The sequence below is a fragment of the Myotis nattereri genome (assembly GCF_964212035.1).
Source record: "Myotis nattereri genome assembly, chromosome: 5".
Classification (NCBI taxonomy): Eukaryota; Metazoa; Chordata; class Mammalia; order Chiroptera; family Vespertilionidae; genus Myotis; species Myotis nattereri.
This window is the reverse complement of record NC_138080.1, coordinates 56,622,330-56,646,108: the sequence shown is the minus strand read 5'-3', so window position 1 is coordinate 56,646,108 and position 23,779 is coordinate 56,622,330. Positions and strand designations below refer to the sequence as shown.

General features: G+C 38.9%; 1 protein-coding gene across 1 annotated transcript in view; it reads right to left on the bottom strand.

The window, feature by feature from the left end:
* Nucleotides 1-23,779, bottom strand: part of NR3C2 (nuclear receptor subfamily 3 group C member 2) — a 284,982-nt gene that overhangs the window by 124,872 nt on the left and 136,331 nt on the right. Inside the window, exon 3 of the mRNA XM_081090950.1 lies at nt 9,504-9,643. Within this exon, the coding sequence (XP_080947076.1) occupies nt 9,504-9,643 (140 nt within the window). The remainder of the gene's footprint in view (nt 1-9,503; nt 9,644-23,779) is intronic.

The following is a 23,779-nucleotide window of genomic DNA, read 5'->3' as shown; positions in this document are numbered from 1 at the left end:
ATTTTCTATAAGTGACTTCAATTCTTATTGACAGTTGTGCTATCCTTCCAGATTTATATTATTTAATCTTTTGTTTTATTTCATTTGCTTTACTTCATGTTTTTACCATTAGAAAAATAAACAAAATATTTCTGCAAAGAGGCACTGGGTTGTCAAATGCCAGTGATTTAATGGAGCCTTAGCCTTCTACCTGTTTGGAGAAAACACATTTCTCACCCTTCCTTGGGGATGGCTCCTTGCTCTGTGGGGTATAAGAGCTCACTATTAATTAGCAGCACAGCTCACACAGGAAGGGGATGCTTTTGTAAATGCAACATTATCCCTTTTTGAGAACCTATCTCCACAGTCTTGACAGTCCTGATCTCTGTTCCTCATCTGCATCCTGAAAGTTCTCTGTCAGAGCACCCTCATTCTCCAGAACTAACCCACCTCCAGGCCTGCCAATTCTTCCTCAAGCAGGACTCCCACTCAGTTGTAACCAGGCCGGCCCTTTCTCCAGTCTGTCATTCAGCATCCAACCCCAACTGTCTCCTTCTCCTCTAGGGGGCCCCTGCCGTGAGCCCCTGTACAACACCACGGGATAGAAATACCACCTGAGCCACTGTGTCCAATCTTTCCACTGTAAAGAACCTTATAAAAAGATATGCTATGTTTAAGAGAAGGGCTGAGATTACTCATTCCAATATGAAGACCTTACACACTCTGCCCCCAGTGTCTTTGTTCAGACACCTCCTCCGCCTCTGGGCACAGGCCAGCTCTAGCCAGGCCAGGCTTTCACTGAACTGGGCCTGCTTTAGCTTGTGGACTCCGGTTTAAGCCTCCCATTCCCTTTCCTCCGAAGTGCCTCCTCCTCCTCAACCTTCCAGGGCGCTATCTTGGCATTTGATTTCAGTCAGTTTAGTGATTTTCATTTGTGGTGTGAAATCACTCTCAAGAGGATCAAATCCTATAAATTGCATGATCTGATCCTAATTACACTAGAAGTACAAATGGCACGAGAGCAACATTTGGCACGAGGCAGACAGCAAAAGCTGAAGAGTTAGCAGCTTTCAACTTTGTTTGAGGAAGGCCATTCTTGCAATGGTCCTCTGAGCCTGATAGGCTACATCTAATTTTTATCACACACAGGAAATGAGACACGGGAAGATAAAAGTTTTAAATAAAGCTTAAATTAATATCAAGATGTTAAAGATGGTAATGGTAATATTTAAAAAAATATGGAGTTCACCCATTAAGAAAAAATAGAGACTACCCAATTTCTTTCCCATTAGGGCCACAGAAATTTGAATTAGAGTTTTAAGTTGGAATGGCTAGAAGTTAATTATTTAGAGTATAGCGGGATAACTGTTAAATTATAATGTGCTCTTCATAAGTGTTAAAAAGGCAGAGATGTTGCCCTACTTTTTGATGGGTAAAAATAGTTAGGATTTGATATGACTCTGTGAGAGGCAGTGTGGCTTATGTGTTAAGTACACAGAGTCAGAATTCCTGGGCTTCCTGTGTTCAAATCCCAGCTCTGCCACTTCCTTCGACCCAGGTGACCTTGGGCTAGTTTTACACGTCTTAGATGACTGATCTCTAACATGAGGATAGATAATAATCCTAGCTATTCCACAGAGTTATTATGAAGAATGAGAATATACAAAGTTCTTAGCATAATGAGCTCAAAAGTAAGTATTCAGATATTTACAAATATTGCTATTAATTAGAGAGTGCAGATTGAAAGATATTACCATCTAAAATTCACAAAACGTTCAGTTTTAAGAAGCCTGTTATGAGGAATAAATGAGATAAAGCATGGAGTACTTGGCACAGTGTTTGGCATCTAGTAACTGCTCAATAAACAGCAGCTATTAGTAGAGGAGCAGGTGAGTCACAGAATAAAACATTTTTTTCAGCTCTGCTCCTTAAGATAAACAAACTATTCCATTAGTACCAAAGAGACTTTTTAAATTCCAGGTTATAATTCCCATGGAAAGAACAGGCACATTAAAAATACAGTAGCTCATGAACATTTTCTTATCAACAGACAAATCCCTAAACTAGTTTGTAAGAACACAATAGGTCAGGTGACTTGTCTTGGGTTTGGCTGCTAGAAAGCTAACAGCCAAGTCAGTGGCTGGTCTCTATAAAGGTCTCGGAGCATTTATTCTCTGTCATCCCTGCTCCTGGCTCTCTATTTCTTTCTTGCTCTCATCGTCTCTTTGCTTGTTTTTCATCTCACTTATTTTAAATTTCATTTTGACTCATGTAAAGCTGTTGACTGCTTTTGGATTTTTTTATGGGTTGTAAATAAACACATATACATGGGGAGTAACTCTGAAAAGTATGTACCGTGCTTCTAATTTATATTTTTTTTCAAGTTTGCTATGTGAAGTGTACCTTAAGTCAAAAATTTAAGCTACAAGAAGCTCTCTTTGGGTAATGTCTACTTATTTTTGGCCCAAATGTCCCTACTTCAAATCATTTTCTAATAAATTATGTCAACAATTTCTACTTCAGAGAAACAGTGACAGAAATGAGGGTGAATCCCATCCATACATGTAAATAGTTATCAAACACTCAACCAATGTTGTATGAGCACCTGTTACATGCTTCCATCAGTTTGGTTGTGGGCACTGGACGGGCTAAGATTCAATAACAATCAATACTTAATGAAGGACAAAGACCAAAAGCTGGGATTGAAAATTCCACAGATGCAATACTGTCTGAACTTCAGCTAAACTAGGAATAACCAGACAAACTAACTAAGACTTTTCTGTGTGCAACTTGGAGAAGGAAAGAAAGATTATTCACACAGGTAACGCGCGCGCGCACACACACCCAGTGTTCTAGATATATGTCCTCTAAGCTTCTAACCTTGTCTCTTAAAAATACCCATTTCTTGGGAAAACACATCTACTCTCATGGATGATGATTCCAAAATCTTCCTTTTCAATCTTGCCTTGCTCCCCCTGCTTCAGAATCGCACATCCAACTTCCTGTTAGACACGCTTGACTGTCCTATACTAGTAGACATTTCAAATGCACTGTCTTAAACCAAATCTCATTTGAATCTCCTTGATCTTGGCAATGCTTTTTCCTCCTATAGATCTTATCAACTTTTCATAGGCAACATGAGTAACTCATGTCTTATGCTTAATATTTCCACTACCCCTCACTAGAATGTAAGGCTCCACCAGAGCAGAAATCCTGGTCTGTTTTTTCCCTTGATCTTCACCCAAAATGTCCCTAAGTCTGCCTAGAATGGTGTCTGGCATTTATTCAGGAGACAATGAATAAATGTTTGCTGAGTAAAGGAACCTTTGCTCCCATGCTCCCAGAGTTGCTCCCATTCCAGTCTTCCTAATCTTAGCAAAGACCTCAGCAGCCGAGCCTGGGGAATCTTCCTAGATTTTTTGCTTCTTCACTTTCAGTCCAGAACTGCCAATGATACTTCCCAGATAGCCTTGTTCACTGTCCCTCCTCTTTTCTATGCCTGGTCATCTCTTCCCCAAATGATTTAAAACAGCCCCTATAAATGAGCATACCTCCATGCAGTCAAATATTAATTGCAAAGTGGAGTTTACCACTCTGCTGCATGAAAACATTCAGAGGTTATGTTTTGTCAACAGGACCTGGACCCCATCTGTACCTTTGGCCTTATCTTCTGTCACCTCACACTGCAAATTTTCACAGTGGAAACATGAAGTTGCTCCCTGTGCAGACAGCCTGTCCTATTCCTCTCAGCACTGCCAATTCTAAACTCTCAAGATTCAGTTTGGGGGTCAATTCTTTAAGAAGCCTTCCTTGACCTTACAGGTTGGCCTAAATGTCAGGGCTCTGCATGTTCCCATAGTAACCAACTGAAGGGATATAAAAATTCTGGGCAATAATTTGAAATGAACACTATAGCTTTATGCCTATGTAGGGAGGAAATGAGTTCTTGTAAAAATGATAGTTTTAATCTACTGGGTAGGTATTTGTTTAGGCTCTGATGGTAAGTAATTAGAAAGAATCAGGTTACCTGGTTCCTACATTCTGGTAAAGGAAAAAATACTTAATCTTTAAAGTATTTCGTGAGAGAAATGTAACCGGGAACAGCCTTTGGTTTCCATCTCTGACTCAGCAGCTCTGCAGCAGTGACAATGGACTTTGATGTCCATTAGCTTCTGATACATGGTGCATGGGAGCACTGAGGGCGGATCATATCATAAAGCAAAGACATCCATTAATATACATTAAGGTATTTCCTTGCTTTATCATTTCCTGAATTTTACATTGCCAATTATAAAGGGATGGCTACATTTCAATTATTATACAACCCCATCTGACTTAGCCTGTGTCCCCTGAATTTAAGTTCTCCTATTGCAGCACAATTGTTTTGTCAGTCCCCCACACCTCCAACGTGCTCACACTCCTTTTATCACGGGCACACACAGCACTGATAGGATAACTGGGGTGTATGACATGGTGAGACGCTTTTCTCTGGGCTTCTTCAGTTGACTCATTAACTTTAGAAAAGCAAAGAAAACTATGACTTTCCCATTACATTTTCTTAAAAACATTTTCCCCATGGAATAATCTATAATGTAAAGATTTTTTAAGCCTATGAACTGCATGCAAAAGGAATGAGGTATAGGATCACAGACTGGTTGTCTTAAAATACCACCTCTATGCGAGGAACCCTGAGATTAATCTACAATTATATGTTTTAAAGCAATTTCATTTCAGGAAATAGATTTATAAGTCTCTTACTTAAAGGGAAATGTCAGAGTTGGAAACTTACATGCTACAATTTGGCTGACCTTAGCAAGCTCTGGCCTCTTTAGTGTAACAGGTCTGCTTACAAACATATACATACAGCTGACTTTACATAATAATGAACTCTCTTCTTTTATAGCCTTATAACTCTTCAATGATTTGTGGTGGCTGTGTCTTCCAGATACAGCTTATATACTGACTATCCCAAAAGGAAATCAGGTTATAAAATAGTGTGCTGAATGTCGTCAGCTCTGTTCATTGAGGGATCACAAAGTAAAATACACATGAGATGAAACACATGGCAATTTACAGTTGGAGAAAGACTGAGACAGTAAAAAATCAAGACTAGAATTACACATTACAGATTAGAAGTCAAAGGGCTTGCATAAATTCTAGAGGCAGCTTCATTGCTCATTTACTGATTTTTTTTTTCGGGGGGAGGTCATTTAGTTTTGACTGTTTTATGTCACAACCTCAAAGGGCGGCTTTATGGACAAAATAACATATTACAGGAAAAATGAAAATCTAATGAAGAAAAAATGAAGGGTTTACAAGTGAAGACCCAACAGTGCAAAATTACTGTGTCATTAACAGGATCTCTCTGCACAGACATGACCAAAAAACTTTAGCATTTTGTTCTTAGAAAATAATAAAGATCTAATACTTCAAATTCTTTTTACAACCATAAAATCTGCCCATTTTTTTCATGTAATTTTCCATAGCAATATTAAGATAGGGAAATACTACTTTTCCCATTTATATACAAAGAAACAGAGACCCAGATAAATTAAATAACTTGCCTTAATCTCACACCTAGTGAGTGGCAGAACCGGAAATTAAAACTAAGTCTTCTGACCCTAAAGCCAGTTCAGTTTCCACCACAAAGGAGAACCCAATTTAATAATAATACACACACACACTTTTTTGCAAATAAAAAAAAAGGTCCTGAAAAACTTCAAGGCAAATGAGCAGGTAAAATTTTAAAAAGAAATTACAAACTTCCATATGTAAGGTAAAATAACATGGCTTTTAACTGACACTATTGGCAAATGTATTCTGATGAGACTTCTGAGTGTTTTTATATTAAACTAGAGGCCCGGTGCATGAAATTCGTGCACTTGAGGGGAGGGCAGCCTGGCTTGTGTCCTCTCACAGTGTGGGAGCCCCGTGATCGATCGCCCCAAAGCAGTAGGCTCCGCCCACCCATCTGGGGCTCCTCAATGGATTGCCCCAAAGAGGTAGGCTGGAACCGGGGGTCCCGCCTCTGTGCCACACATGCAGCATCAAGTCCCCGCCCACTCTTGTGCGCCCGCTGTGCATGCAGCCTCCTGGTGATGGACTGTGGGATTGTAATGGCGTGAGGGCATCTTGGTGTAAAGGCATGATGACCACCTAGGCTATTATTAGTATAGATGCTTAAGAAGAAAAAACTAAGTACACATATATATCCCATTAAACAGAACAAATAACATGATTTACACTTAAAAAAATGATCTGTAGTCTCCTTACACAGTCACCACTATGCTATTACCAAGCTTTACAGTGCTGTGCTTGGGCATAAGGCCTAAAGCCAATAAACTCAGAGCTCCGACTGTGATGTGCTCCCTCCTGTCTCCTCTCCCGTGGTCATTTCTGGTTCTGCCCATGGTGGTATTAGCTCCTTTCAGCTTCATTGGGCTCCTCTCATCTCAGCTCCCTGTACCTGCTGCTCCTTAGAATTCTCTGCTTTTGTAATCAGAGGAGCTTCAGGTTATCAAGGGAAACCAGAAAACAAACTTAATAAATATTCAAAACATATACACATTTGTATATGTTATGTACACACAGGCACACACTTAACCCATGTGTGCACAGTAAGTGTACCAAATTGTGTTTTCACAATGCTTATATCACTTCCTTCATTACCATTACGTAGGCATGAACAAATGATACATAGGTAGAATTTTCATGAACTTGAGAATTATGGAAAATAGAAATAACAAATTATGAGATTTGGAGTTGTGAAACTTTAGGTTGAGTCTAGGTTAGGAGTCATAAGACTAACATGGCTTTAGGTTTGGCCTTATGATTCTGAATAGATTAGTTGATTGCTTCTTATCCCAAATGTGTTCATATGTAAAAGGGGAATAAACATATTCATAGACCATACTTCTGTGAAATTAGTGCCTCAAACTGTATAAAGTATTAATAAATGATTTGTTATTAAATCACAAAGGTAGTCATATTTTTCACATATTTATTCTCTCTGTCTCTCACAAACACAGAGACACACAAAGTAAAACAGAAAGTTTATATTTAAAATATACAGCCTTGTTTCATGCATGTAAGCCTTAAAATGCTAATTGCCAAATAAATAGTAAATAAGCTATATTAGTAAAAGTCTTAAGAGGCACTCATCAAATTTCATTATCCATTACTAATCAGCTTTCCAATGCAGGAAAATGATGGACAATTAGGTTTTTCTATATTCATGTATACCTCAGTTACAAAAAAAAAAAACCTCTTTCCTTAGCTACTTCCATACAAACTACACAAAACACAAAAACTAAGACAAAAACTTCTAGAAAACCTTCTGCTTCAGAAGCAGACAAGGGCAGATTCTATAAATAATGGAAAGTGGGTTCTGATATGAAGGCCAACCTGTAGGTAGTACAACACCGAGCTTCCCACTGAATATCTCCAAATGCCCTTTTTATGTCACTTTATTTTTATATATCACATTATTCTAACTAGTGAGCCTAGGAGGGGGGTTCTTGAACTGGAAGGTGTGGGAGGAATTAGAAAGGTACCAGAAGTAAATTTCACCTATTGATCTTCTACTGAGCTAATCATATAGTTAAGAAAAGAGAGAGAGGCGGGGGGGGGGGGGGGGGGCTTCAAAAATAAACTGATTTCAATATTGTACAAATTAACTTTTCCTATTTTCTTGAAATCAGCCTCTGGTAACAGCACCCACCTTTTCCCTTCCCACACTCAGTCTAGGAAGTTCAAGTTGGCTGACTCCAGCCAGAACTAGCTTATTGGATCACTGCATTCCCCAGCCACAGTGACTGCTTTGGAGTGGAGCATGTGAGTCAAGTTAAATTCAATAGTGGGGTTTTATAAGAACTGCTGGGAACAGAAAACCTCTTTTTGATGGTGATCTGGCAGTCTCATCACAATGACAGAACTTGCATGAGAACACAGCAAGAGCAAAGTCCAGCAACAGAGAGAATGGGATTGAGTTTAATGACTTGGCTTAAGACCATGGCTTGCCTGAAGCCACGCCTATACTAGGAAAAGTTGTATGAGACAATGAATTTACACTGATGCTCAAGCCAGTTTGTGTTGAATTTTCTGTCACTTGTTACCCAGAGATCATATATGGAGAAAGAAATATGGAACTCATATTACCGATTCAGTGCTGGTTTTAGGGACTATTAAATACTTAATAATGTAAATAATGTAAAATCATGTAATATCAATTCAATAATGCAAAAGAAACTCAAGAAGCAAAGAAATAATTAATCAGTCAGCTTTTTCATCTCAGAATTAAGGATATTACCTTGTGGTCTCCAGCAAAACAAAGGTGAAACATTTGAGTCATGTATGCTTACATCTCCAAAGCACCCATTTATCTCTCAGAAAACTGCCCTGAGAAACAAACCTGCGGGAATCTTCATGTTGAACTCGTTAGTGAAAATAAGTGTCAATTATACAATATTACTTTTACTAATAACAAAAATTCTACACTTTGACTAGCCATAGCAGTCAACATTAATAAAAGCATCTGGCCTAAGTCTGATGTTAATTAATTGCTTATAAGGGAGGGTGATGAAGGCAAAAATAAACTAAAAGACTGTTTCTCCTTAGGAAGTATAATTACTTGGACAGAAGAAAAACTCATTTTAAAAGAGGATCTCAAATTTTTAATTTAATTAGCCATTTGGAAACCTTCAGTAGGAATAAAGGTAGGACTGAAACAGGGTCCTGGCATCTGAAGTAGCTGTGAAATGAAATCATTCTGCATTGAACACAACCTAAATTACAGAAGTGATCCTCATATTCATGTTTTAATATGCTATAAACACACACACACACACACACACACACACACACACATACATACAGTTGACCCTTGAACAACATGGTTTGAACTGCAGCGGTCCACTTATTTGTGGACTTTTTTCCCCAATAAATATTATAAATGTATTTTCCTTATGAACCTTAACATTTTCTTTTGTCTAGCTTACTACACTGTAAAATGCAGTATATAACATAAAAAGATGTGTTAATTGACACATTTTTATGTTATTAGTAAGGTCAACAGTAGGTTATTAGTAAAGTTTTGGGGAGTCAAAAGTTACACTGATTTTCAACTACACAGGTGCCTTAACCCCCACATTGTTCAAGAGTCAACTGTACAGAAATGCGGAAAAGGCAGAAATGATGTGTTTTGTGTGTTCTTACTACAAATGCTCTTTCAGATTATACAAATGAAATTTATGACAGAATTATTTTTCTATGTCTCACTGAAAAACAGACTGAGACAACCAACCAACCACAAAAAATTCACAATTTCAAATCATTCCCATTAAATGTTGCTTGGTGGAAAATCTTCAGGTGGATTTTAGAGAAGGCATTATTACTATACGGTATATTACTGACAGATCACATCAAAATACTTTTTGCATTATTTCCCAATAATGCTATAGAGTTAACTGTGCAAGTCTACACACTGGAGAAAAATGTGTGAAAGGAACACCCACATGAACATTTACCTTCCACTGCTCTTTTGAAGAACACTTTGCAGCTGCCACAGGTTACTACCCCATAGTGGCAGCCTGAAGCCTCATCTCCACACACCAAACATATCTTGGAAGGTCTTGAGGATCCAGTAGAAACACTTCGTAACGTAGAGCTGGGGAAAGAAAGAAAGATTTAAGTAACTACACTGTAATGGCACATTTGATATGCTGTACAGCTTAGCTCAAACGTTATCATAAATCATGGTTCCATAAATGAATTCAGTATGTAATGGTCACATACGAGGACTTATATAATGAAGGTAAACTCTATCAGTGGAGTCATGCTATCAACCATTCTGTAGAGCAAAGCCTCTTCTCAGTATAGAAAAATAATAAGTAACCACCATTTGCTTTCTTCCTTCCCCTGTTTTCGAGAAAGTTTACCAAAAATTTGTATTCAAGGTGGGCAGGGAGAAGAAGACTCTTGAGCTGAGTCATCATGAAAGTATTTTTTGGCATCAAAGAACAATTATAATACTTCTCAACTCTCTTCACCCAGACTCACATTATATACCTCAATTAAGCCAGGTTAAAAAAAAATAAACACACACAAAAAAACCAACTCCTCTTTCCAAAACAATCCGCTAATTAAAATTAAAAAAATAATCTTGCTTCTACCGCCAGCAACTTGACCCCAATCCCTTGAAGCTTCTGCATTTTTTCCATATTACCTTATTTAGGTATATTACCTCATTTTGCTTGCTAGTTCAAAGGGGCACAGTCAATATATTTTTAAAGCCATACATGGTAAATATCTCAGGTATCATTCAAGTAAGAAACTGACAGGTTCTGGGCAATAATTTTTAGGGGCAAATTTAACCCTTTAAGCAGCAATCTGTATCAATATATTTTAAAAAGAAATCTTTTCAATATATATAATATATTATTGTGTTAGTTAATAGCACAGTCTGAACAAAACATTTTCAATTCTAATAAGGAATCAGTTCTGTGACTGTTTAGATGTGTACTGAGTAGGCAGAGAAGCGAATTTTTTTTTCACGCACAGTCTGCAAACATTTTTTAAAATATATTTTATTGATTTTTTACAGAGAGGAAGGGAGAGGGATTGAGAGTTAGAACCATCAATGAGAGAGAAACATCGATCAGCTGCCTCCTGCACACCCCCTACTGGGGATGTGCCCGCAACCCAGGTACATGCCCTTGACCGGAATCGAACCTGGGACCCTTCAGTCTGCAGGCCGACACTCTATCCACTGAGCCAAACCGGTTAGGGCTGCAAACATTTGTTTTTGAAAATCTAGCTACCCATAGGTGCTTTGCAAAGTACTGAAAAAATCAGTATATTTTTAAAAACCAGGCTGTCCTCCAAGATAGTGGGGTTGTGGACCAGCAGAGTCAGTACCATGGTGTGGGGAAGTATGGTGGCACGTGTGGGCTCAGCCTTCACGCCGGAAAGGGTGGGGACAGACTAGTTAGAGAGCATTTCCGGAAAGGTGACAGCAGCCCTGAGTCTCAAAGCAGCACCAGATGACAGCCAGGCCAGGAAAGAGGGCAGAGGAAGCAGGAAGTGCGATGGCGCAGAGAAATTCTAGCTGGACACGCCCAGAGAACTTTGGGTGGATTGTTATGTCACCGCCTCCACCTTCCTGTAGGGCATCTGTGTCCCTGTGAACCAGCAGGCATGCGGTTAAAACAAAAAAGAAACAAAAAACAAAGAAAATATACCAAAAGGACTGAACAGTTGTGATACAGTTATTTCTGTTTTTCAAATTAGTGGAAAATGTGATAATAGTGCCATGATAATTAAAAAAAACACACACAATTTTAATGTTTAAACTCCAATCTCACTAGAAATAGATGAAGGAACAAACTCCTCAGCTGCTCAGAGCACTGTGGCATGACCGGCTTTCTAGAAAATGACTTCTTAAATCAAGGGCTGAAACAATGTTCTCCAAAGTTGTTTCTCCTTCTGAGAAAAGAGCTCTTTATTATTTTTATTACTGTCCTTTGACTTCTTTATGGCATTCAAAACATTCCATTTCAGCACCAGTGACTTCTTTAGCATGTCAGCCAGTGAAACTCAACCCATACTCTGACTGACTCTCTTACATTTCACAGGAAAATACGACTTTGTAAACATTCAAAATATAAGTTAAAATCATCATTAAAGTGTAATTTTTCCCCCCACAACTACAAGCATACATGGGATTTGTATTTAACATTCTTGTGAGCCTTGGTTTTGGTCCGATACTTAAGTCTTCCCTTTAGTCTTTGGCACTCCCTCTTCTATTCAAACTCACTTACTTGGTGATCTCATTTGTCTCAGCTCTAAATATCATCAATACACCTTGGACTTCCAAATGTTTATCACCAGCCCAGACTCCTCCCTGGAATTTCAGACTCATTCATGCAACTGCCTGTTCAACATTTCCGATATGCACCTCAAACTTAGTATGTGCACCACTTTGCTGACCTCTCCCTGCCTCCAAACCTCATCTTCCCACAGACTTGCTCAACTCAGCTAATGACAATTGTTATGGGGTAAATGATGTCCTCTCTCAAATTCCTATCTTGAAATCCTAGATCCTAGGAACTCAGAAGGTGATCTTATTTGGGAATAGGGTCATGGCAGATACAATTAGTTAATTAATTAATGAGGTCATTCTGTAGTAGGGTGGGCCCCTAATTCAATGTGACCAGTGTCCTTATTAAAAAGGGGCAATTGGGACACAGACACACACGCGGGGAGAATGCTATGTGAAGATATGAAGGCAGAGATGAAGCCAGGGGTGCTTTCACAAGGCAAGGAATGCCAGAAAACACCAGAAGCTAGGAGAGAGGCACAGAACAGATTTTCCATCACAGCCTTTCAGAAGGAACCAACTCAGCTGACACATTAACCTTGGACTTCTAGCCTCCAGAACTACAGAATAATGAATCTCCCTTGCTTAAGGCATCCAGTTCAGATGGTGGTATTTTGTTATGTAGCCCTAGAAAACTAACAGCAACTTGGACTCATCCCTGACTCTCCTTTCTCTCACACTACACATTAATCGGTTACATTTAATTCACTTTACTCTCAGAATACATTCAGATTCGGATCCCTTCCCACAATTTCTCCTGGTACTACTCTAGTCCAAACCATCAACACCTCCTAGCAGATTTTGTTTTTCACTGTCCCTTTTCTTCCCCTGTGATAGAATGAACCTTATTCACTCATTTGCTCAAAACCACCCAAGGGATTCCCTCACACTCAAAGCAGAAGTCAAAGTCTCTATGACCACAGGGCCACAATCTGGCCCCTGAGATGTCTCTGATCTTTTGCTTGCATATTGCACAGTAGCCTCCTCGCTAGCCTTCAAAGCACAACACCTCAGTGCCTTTGCACTTGCAGCCCCGCCATCCCCCAGATATCCACACAACCCTCTCTATCATCTCCTTCTGGGCTTCATCAAACACCACTTTCTCCATCAGGCCTTCTTCACTGACCCCTCTACTCACAGACCCCTTCCTCAGCTCTCCCTCTCCCACTTTGTGCTTTAGCTTCCTTCCTGGTGCATATCTCCATCTCACATGTGGCATATTTTACTTCTTCGGGTTTTTTATTGTTAACGTCATCACACAAGAAAGGAAACTCAACAGGAGCCAGGGTTTTCTTTGGTGTTACTCACCACTGTGCATGGAACTGTACCTGGTACCCAACAGGCACCTCATCGACACTTGGCTAAATGGGTGATCTCCACTACGTGGCATTTTCACAGCAATCACCGTAAAACCCACCACGTGGTCAATTCTGAAGGCGCACTGCATTCCTTTCATAAAGAAATGTGACTTGTTTTTAACTGTCTGGAGTATGAAAAGTATGTAGCAGAAACAAATTAAGAGCAATTTAAGAGAAAGTTTAAGTATAAAAAGGGTGAGAAATCCAAATGAAAGCAATACATTTGTTTAATTATAAAATTAAAAAAACATGAATTATTTTTCCTTCTTGTTCACCAACATCTTTCAATGACAAAAGGGCAAATGTGCTTCTAACTGCCTTTCAGCAGTGCCTCCTTCTTCAATTTCTGGAACATTCTCCTAATGCCTCCTTTACTTTATAGTCTCTTATTTTCTTGATCACCAATATGGATTTTCTAAGTTCTACCTTTGGCTGTCTTTCTTCTTGTTTCTACACTCTCTCTCTAATGACCTCGTTCACCACCCAGCTCAAACAGCTCTCTTGGTGACTGACTTTCCAAATCTTCACACCCAGCTCTGGCCTCTCCCCCATGTTCCAATGTCATATTTTCATTACCTTTACATTACCTCTCTGATCTACGTGTTATCAACTTCTGGAAGGTTCCTGCCATCTGCTAGTCACCAGGTTCAAGCCTTAGACCCCTCATTAACTATCACATCTAATCAGTCACCAAGTCCTGAGCACATCAGCCTTGCACACCCTTGCATCGCTTTCACCACACAGGTGGTACCACTGCTTCAGGCTCATCACTTCCAAAGGGCTCTTCCCTAACCCCAGCCTCTCCTCACTCCATTCTATAGTGGCTGACAAATGAATGTCCTGTTAGAGAGTTCTGACTCTATTGCTTCCCAGCTCAGAAATCTTCAATTGTCCTTACCAAATTCCATTGTAGGATAGCCTTGGTAGCACCTTTAAGTACTTCCTCCAAATTAACTTTCTCCTGCAGGTCCTCTCCTACTGCCTGACCTTGTGCTCGCCACACTCCAACATCCCTGTCAAGGTGTGGATGCCACCATACACATTCAACCCAGCACTACCTCTCTCCTACTCCCTCCTGGAAACCCCGTCCATCCTTCATGGATCTGTAACGTTCTCTAGCAGGGAGCATCACTGTCCTGTCGCCTGCTTCATTTGGGCATCTGGCTAATGCCTCCCATCCAGCAGTCATCACTTTTTCCCTTTACATTAGTGACCTGGGCACTTATCCTAATCCCTTGAGGGCAGAAACCATGTCCTACACATCTCTGGGCTCTCTGCTGCCATTAGGGCAGCACTGGCACTATTTATTGAATGAATGAAACTGCACTCCTAATCTCATTACAGTAGAACATACATTTCTAAAAGGCGATTTTATAGAAGGTCAGTTAGTTAGGCCAAGGTTACAGGTTCAATTCCCATATGGTTCATTTAACTTTGAACAGAGGAATGAAAAAAAAAAATATCCAGGGACACAGACTACTCTCAAAAGCTCAGCCAGCTGTCTCAGGGACATACGCATTATTATCACACAATATAGTCCACAGACTGTGGGTGGGTCCGGAAAATTCCAGTTTCTACTGACATCCTATCATGTAGTTATCTTTGAAACTGATTGACATTTTAAGACTTTTACTTTGGCTGTTGTGTGGAGAATGGACTAAGAGTGGGTGTGTTGGAAGTGGAGAGATGATCCAAGAGGTTCCTGCAGTTATCCAGGCAGGAGATGATAATGGCTTGGATTACAAATAAAGTAGTAACAACAGTGAGAAGTGGCTACATTAGGAATAGGGTTTTTTTCTTCTTCTATTTTTTCCAAGTAGATAGCATTGAGAGGACTTGCAGAAAATTTGCATGGTAGTGCTATTAATTAACATGTAAAATGGGGGAAGAGCAGGTTGAGAGTTAGGGGGAGTTTGTTTTGAACTTGATAGTGTTAGAACACTATTGCAAAATATGTTCCTATTTTTGTAAGTAAAATAATAACCACAAGATTAACTTATAATCTACCCAAAGGAAACACTTGGAGCAATATATATCAGGTTTATGTAAGCATTCTAGGCCAGTTTCCTCATCAGTAGTGATAACAAAGTTCCTACCATATAGGGTTGTTATAGATTAAATTACTCACTATATGTAAGAGCACTGAGAACAGTGTCTAACATATTAAATATTCTTTACACTATGGCAATTATTAGTATTACTGTTGTATCTGTAATTCTTTTAAAAATATATTTTATTGATTTTTTTACAGAGAGGAAGGGAGAGGGATAGAGAATTAGAAACATCAATGAGAGAGAAACATCGATCAGCTGCCTCCTGCACACCCACTACTGGGGATGTGCCTGCAACCAAGGTACATACCCTTGACTGGAATCGAACCTGGGACCCTTCAGTCTGCAGGCCGATGCTCTATCCACTGAGCCAAACCAGTTAGGGCTGTAGCTGTAATTCTTAACAGTGACTGCCATAATAGTGAAACTACAGATAATTCTACCTTTCCATATTGTATTTTATATATTGCTTTTAATTTATATAAGCATATATAACATTGGAAAGCACCAGAAGAAAAGGTTTTTAAAAATATACTATGACATAGTGGTACTTCAACAGCCGTAGTGTTCACTTACTGTATAGGCAATCTTTTCTGTGCATATGATTTGAGCATTTCTGGTAAGAATTCTGGCTCCCCTGGTGTCTGCAGTGTGTAGGTTTGGAACAGACACATTAAATCACTAGGATAAACAATTATTGAGATTCAAATACATACTCTTTTATATAAAGAACACTCAATCTAAGAAACAGGATTTGGAGAACACTCAATAAAAATTTCACAAATATAAATCAATGTTTAATAAAAAAAATTCTTATTTTTACCCACACATAAAATTAAAAAACCCAAAAGCCTTTTTGGTGTTACGTTTGATGATAAGTGAATCATTAATGTTTTAGGGGATAATTCCTCACTCAATAAGGACCACCATCTCAAACCCAATCAATAATGCATCACAGAGTGGAATTAAAGAACTGGTATTTATTTCACAATCTTAGCTGTATGAGTAAAGTTATAACTAAAGTTACCAGATACAGAAAATTCAAGGACATAACTGGCTTGGAAAATGTAATTTAAAGCACAGCAATGGTTGATTAGTCTTTTCCAATTTACTTTCTTTGTTTGTTTTCACAACAGTTTATACCATTAATAATATTTATTAAAGTGGCTCTGTTTAATGAGGTATGTACTTTCTACACTAAATTTCATTTAAATGAGTGCAATTTGACCATCAAGGACTCAAAGTTATAATTAAGAAAGCATAGCTGCAGCCCAGCAGAAAAGTAGCCTGACACAGAGCTAAAAGAAAAAATAAAGGAGGGGGGGGGCGGGGGAGAATATTTTCTATCACAAGAAAACGAAGCCCACACTAGTATGTGTAGAATTTAAAAAATAAGGATCTATGTTAGGAGGTCATTCAAGTAACTTTTTCTCCATAAACATAAGCTATGGCTAGAGGGATTACCATTTGACAAAATATGTAAAATCTATTTTTTTGGAAAAATATGAAAAAACATTTAAATGTAAATGTCTTTTTAAAAATATTTTTATTGATTTCAGAGGGGGAGAAGGAGGAAGGGAGGGAGGGAGAGAGAGGGAGGGGGAGAGAGAGAGAGAGAGAGAGAGAGAGAGAGAGAGAGAGAGAGAGAGAAAGAAACAACAATGATAAGAGAATCAATGATCGGCTGCCTCCTGAAAGCCTCCTATTGGGGATCGAGCCTGCAATCTGGGCATGTGCCCTGACTGGGAATCAAACTGTGACCTCCTGATTCATGGGTTGACTCTCAACCACTGAGCCATGGTTAAATGAATTTTCTAACAAAACAAGGGAAATAAACAATTTAACTACTAGGTACTTTGTTACTAATGAATTGTTTTAATTAATCTATTTTTATTAAACACAGAAGGTCTCTAACACATGGTGAAGTAGTTTGAGATAATTCTAGGACAATCTGGTGAGCAACCAAAAATGTGGCAAGGAAAATGTAGAGAGAGGTACAAAATTTAGCATGTTAAAGGACATAATTAAAGTTATTGATCACATTTTAAATACATACAACACAGACAAATGAAAGCTAAAAGGTATGATGAACTAACTGCCAGACAACTATGTACGACCGAATAGGGCAAGCGCGAAAAAAACATGTACAATAAGAGAGAGGTTGGGACTTACCGTATATGATAGATTATTATTAGAGAACAAGGATTCTAGATTTTATGCATGGAAAAATGAATGGATGAGCTCACTCAGGGAAAAGTTTAAATAAGGAGAAAACAAAGTAATAGATGGAAATATACAGAAAACTAGCATTTCTACTGAGGTGGGGGTAGGGGGAGGATGAATTCACTAGTCAATCTAAGGAAGAAAAACCAAAGAGGCAGGAAGGCAAGATAATGCAGAATCCTGGAATAAAAGGGGTGGGTGGGATATTAACTGTGTCAAATGCCACCAAGAGGACAAGACTTAAGGTCATTGGTACCCCTGACGTTAGCTACAGTCATTTTTATGCATATAAGATTCATATGTAAGCCATATTAAAATGGAAAGCACTCGCCATTTTTTTATTAAGGAGTTTCCATATTCTGGGAAGTTGTCATCATAAAACTATATCTAGTATTACCATTTAAACATATGCAGAGTCTCCAAAAAAATCCAACATCAAATCATCTCCAGAAACCTTTATGGAGCTCGATATGCCAATCAGTTGTTGCTAAGACAATGGCCAAATATGTGTGCTTAAAAAATGCCTCCACGTTCTAATTTGCCTGTGCAGTCATTAGCATGTGTGAGTGTATTTATGTACATTAGTTGGTTAGAATCCTCTGAGAAGGAATCATGAACTTACTATATCATCTGTGGGTTAGTTCTTTTTAAAGTATATTTTAAGGAGATTATCTCCAAATGCTTGCTTGAGTGTTTTTAATGACAGTGACTTTGCTTTTGAAATGTCCTATATATACTAAGCATGATTTAACTTTCCCGGTGATCAGTAACTATCCTTATGTTAAGATGCAGACATAGATGCTAATGCAGATGGCATGAGATGCTGAGTGCTGATGGGTTCTAGTTTTAGCTGCGGACCTTGAACCTGAGTGATTTAGACGTTACTGATTTCAGCATGCTTTTTATTTACCACATTTTCAAAAAGTTGATCTAAAATATGCTGCACTGTGGCCTTTCTGAGCAACAGAATATGGCTCCTCTCTATCAATTTAATTAATGAGTCAAAGCTCCAAACAGCTTTTTCCCTGATGGTTTTTCCTGCATTCCAGAAATAATGCCTTCATTGCCTCTGGTACTGCCCTCTAAGTCGCAAACTCAACTCTCACTGCTGCTGGCTAACTCCTACATAAGGTCACAGGGGCTTTCGTATCAACTCGTACCCTCCTCTCTTCCTGCCTTATACTAAGTTTGTTCCCATAGGATAAAGGGATAGTGTTATTTCAAGAATTTACATGTGAGAGGTTTAGAGAAGCCTATTCCAAAATAAGGACATCAAGAGCAATGTCAGTACTTTTGTCAACATGACACCTACCACATTTACTTCAGATTTACCTCAACTCTGACTTTGAGTAGAGTTACCACCCTTCAAAATATTAAACACGGCATCTTAATATGACAAAGTCCTACAGAATGCTTATATTAAAAGGGTTAAGTAAATCTGTTCATTAATATTCAGTTTCCGAATAATCAATGAGCTACCACTTGAGAGAAAAATTGTGGAGGGAAAATCCCAAGTTATAAACTTATTTTCTTAGGGTTAATTCCATAATTATGAAATAATATCAGAGTTTTCCAGTCAGCTTAACACTCTGAAATTATCTTTCAGTGAAAGTATAAAAATATCTTGCCTGTTCACACATTAGCTTACAACAGGTAAAAAATCATGGCCCTTTTCAAAACATTAATGAATTTTTCAAGTCATCCACAGGGTTTTCTCGATGGGAGCCTCCCGCACAACCGCGCACACAAAGCAGCAATGGATCTCATCCTGCTTAAAGGCAGCCTCACTTGCACTGGGCTCTGGCTGCAGGCCTCACCGAACAGAATGGCTTTGTCAGAGCCGCCAAAGGCGGCTCAGGGGCAAGGCCAGCCTCACTGGGAATCTTGGGAAATAAGGTCTGCTTGCACACACACTGAAGAGGAAACACGTATGCTCACACATGCAAAAATCTGCAGGGTCAAGAGCTGCTCTTCAGGTATTTTTCATCAAGAATTCCCTCAGAAGAAAAAGGCAGCGGCTTTTAGCAGGAGCAACCAGAGGGCACTGCAGTCAGTAGATTTTGGATGACTTAGTGAAATTCAGAGGCACCTCTTCCACCTCACCCCTCCAGCACTGATGAGGCAATGCTGTATGTTCCATCAACAGTTGCCTATGCTTACCTATTACGTTCCCTACACAGCTCCCTTTTCAAATGCTCCTGCTAAAGCACTGTTTGGAGGATTAAGCCACATTTGAAATTGCTTACTGTTTTCCATCTGCTTTTGACCTGCAAAATCAGGACTTTCTAAGGTTCCTTTTAACCTGGCCTCTGGCTTGAATGATAAAATCAGGGTCTGCCATAGGACAGCATTTCCAATTCACCTCAATGAAATGACCACTGACTATTCCGTGGGCAGAAGCACGCTATGCTAAGGACGGGGTCTCAGGCCTTCAATGCAACTCAGAGGGCGGAGGTGCTGTTATCCGACCGCTGAGTTCCTTCCATCACCACATTCTCCACCAGATGTGGCTATTGTTTCTAAAACTGTGGTTGCTGTCATATACTGTACTCATTGTTTTTTTCTGATCAAAAAACTTTTAGGTAAAAATGTTAGATTAAAAAAAGTGATTTAATAATCCAAACTGTATATTCACTTTCTGAGTTGGCGTGAACAGAACAATGAGAGAATCCTGAGTACTTTCTTGGAGGTCTTTATTTTTCTTGGGGTTTGAGATCTGGGGCTGTTTCTTTGATTTCCTCCCACTAAAAATATTTGAAACCTAAGGTTTTAGAAAGGGTGTTCTTTGGCTATCAAACATTAAACATTAAACACACACTTGCTAAAACACGGCCACTGACAAAGTGCTGTTCCATGTGGCCAGTCCAAAGGTACATAAAAATGCAGTCCTTATGTACTTCATTAGTTACCATCTTTGTCAGATTATCTTGAATGCTACCTTACTTTTAAGAAAAAAATCAAGAAAAAGAAGTATCTACCGAATACTCTTTCTCTTCCTCATTCCCTTTACCTCTTTCTCATCTCTGTCCCTCTACCTCCTGCTCCACGCTCATTCATATTTTGGCTTTGAGAATAAAAGCTACCACTATTATCAGAGGTGTGGGTATTCCTTATTAGAGCAAACATTACAACTTAAATATTTCATTTAAATTTAAAGGACCGGTTAGGTATTTGCTGGTAGTTAGAGTGGAAGAATGAAGAACTAATCAGGACCCATCTTTTTCTAGTTAGTTCATTTTACCTCCTTCCTCATCCTGTCTCTGTAGCTATCTGGATACTAAGGGACAGAGACAATTCCCTCCAAATCTCTCTCCCAGTCTTTAGGTTGTGTGCTATGAGCAATGAGCAGGTGCGGAAACACCTGTTTTGCCCCTCTTTTACTGAATACCATTCCTGAGCACCTACCCACAGTTCTAGGTCTCTGACACACATAAGCTAACAAAATACACTAAAGTTCCGTACAAATGGAGGTCATATTCCAGTGCCAGGATGGGGTGAGGGTAGGAGTACAGACAAATCCCTACTGGAAAGTAAAGGAACATTAATATTCTGATTCCTGAAACAATTTTTCTCACTTACAAAAAAATACCAAGCCCACTGAAAACAGCTCTTCTTTAAAGCAAGAAAAACCAAAATGAAAGTTCTAGATTCAGATAATGTGACTTCTGTTTCTTATCAATGAGATGAGAATCACATAGATTAATTAAAGAAAGTGCTCCTTAGAGTATTGTACTCGGGATTTAGATGCTGACTTTTACTGCTAGTCCTGTGTAGTGTGTGTGTGTGTGTGTGTGTGTACTTATAAAAGACAATTGTTGACTTACACCAAAACAATTCTTATGATTTCCCTGACATTCTAAAAGCAATGACAGAAGCTTTTCTCAAAAGTTTAAAAATTAAGTTAGGCTTTTGCCTTTGGAATAGATCTGAGAAAGATGAAAAAACAACAACCAGCATCTTTTAAAAAGGCAAATGGCACAGATATCAAAGCAAATATGACATTGTTTAGTGGTCAGAAATAATTTCACTGGAGTTTGTAAAAAAGAAAAAGCTTTCAGTGTACTTATAAATAGTGATGAAAGATGGTGAAGAAGTTGAGGAAGGGCGTTCCTCGGCTTTAATTGCAACAAGGCAAGAAGTGGTGTAGAAGTTACTTAGATCCAGCTTGCTTCCTGCCATGCACTGTTGCCAGAGGAGAAACAGGACGGCCGTCTGATACTACCCTGACACCCCACCACCAAATATATGCGAGCCAGGCCTTTCCGTTCTATTTTATGAGAACCTCAAAATAAGCTTTACTAAACATCTTATGTTCAATTTCAGTGTCCTGAAACAAGGAGTGCTATAAGTCCCGACTTGACTTCAAGGACACTGCATACTAGTATGTCCTCAATGAAAATTGTACCATCAACACCTATTTGCAATAAAACTTTTGAAATGTACGTTAATATTCTCTTTGTAGAGTTTGAAACAATGTATAGACAATATGCACCCTTTGGTAGAGAGAAATAAATGCAAAATATTTTCCAATACAAGGAACGTAACACAAATATGTATATATATATATCTTTATATATGCAAATTTTACCATACTTTAAAGAAATATGGTCAATAATATAATTTTTTTAATACAGTAAAATAATGTTTAGGAATTAGGATGTCATCTTAGCCTCCCCCCTCCTCTTAATTTAGTAAAACTTATCCAAACTGATAATTTTTAAAGAGCCAGAAGAGAAAGAGCCAGCCCCTGGGGTGCTGTGCTGTGCTATGCTCCCAGCACAGTGGGTCCCTGAGACAGGAGGCAGCTTACAAGAGAGCCCAACAGGAACACCTAAGAAGGGACACAGAGCTGGGACAAGAAAGTGGTCAGGAAGCAGAAGAATGAGAAACAGAAAGGCAAGAAAAGGCTAAGGAACCAGCTAGAGCCAGTGATGCCTGAAGTTATGAAGAAGGCAATGGTCTGAGTCAGCAAGGCTATGGGCAACCAGGCAACAGAATCATAGCCATCTGTGAAGGGGACACAGGGTCAAGCCCCAGAACAAGAGTCAAGATGGCTGGCCTAGGTTGGTGTGAGTGGGGGACAGACATAGATAACACAGTTGGGGTACCTCACCCCAGGAGCCTCCCTGGCCTGGCTTGCCCAAGGGCACTGAAGCCCTACCCTGGCTGATGGGTATATTCAGCCCAGACCAGGACACACACAGCAAAAAATGTTCAATAGCTAACAGAAAGCCAGTTCATGGGAAAAGGAAAGCTAATGCAACTGAGAAAGGAAAGGGAGAAAAATAAACCTTTGAAAAAACAACAAGTAGCTGGAAACAGCATAAACTTTCTAAATATAGAAAGTGTTTTAAGAGTCCACTCTTAAGAGACAAATGGCAAATAATTTTATTGGAGTCCTAGAGAAGTAGATATACACAAATTCAATAAAAATTTTACCTAAAAATGGCATGTATTTCCAAGAAAGAAACAGGAAAATAATGATAGAAATAAATTTGAGACAGAGGGAATGTAATTCTGAAGTATGCATCTAAGTTTACTGTTTATCTTCTGGGCAAAATAGACTACTCATTAATAGAAATAATTACAGCCACACTAAATAGAAAGATCATTAGTAAGTGACAAGTGTTGAAAAATAAAGGTAGGAAAAATGATATGTTCGGATGAAAGAAAGAAGTTTCTACTGTACATCCATAGGGTAAAAAAAAATAAAAAATTACCTATTTTTTTTCATAGACATTAGCATGAAAGCCTACAAAATGGAATACTATCATAAATAAAAACTTAAACTTCAGCTCTAAAAAATTCAAGTCTGTTATTTTGTAATATTAAGCAAGATAATGAGTACCTAAAGAGGACATTTAAAGACTATTAAAATGATACGAATCATCACTGCATAGAAAATAATACTCCCTGGAATCCTCACGGAAATGGGTTGTCCTCATAGGCGTATGAAGTCCCACATAATTTTCAATAGCATAATAAGCTGTCCAAATTTCTAAAGAACAAACTAAAAATTATGTTTTGTTTTTTTGTGTTTTTTTTTGTGCTGCAAAGTTCAAGAGAATAACAGGAAATAAAAGTTTTGCAAATGGCACCCGGACTGAAAATAATCCACACCTCAGGAAGCCTGTTCCCCTTCTCCCTACCCCACCCAAGCACTCACGCCAGAACTCCTGCTAGCTCTGTGGAGGTAGCGCTGGTCATTGGCTCCCAAAGTCAACTGCAAAGGCCAAGACCTGGGAAGGCAGGAGGCAGCTCTACACCTTAGGACCTCAGGGAAGGTAAGCCCA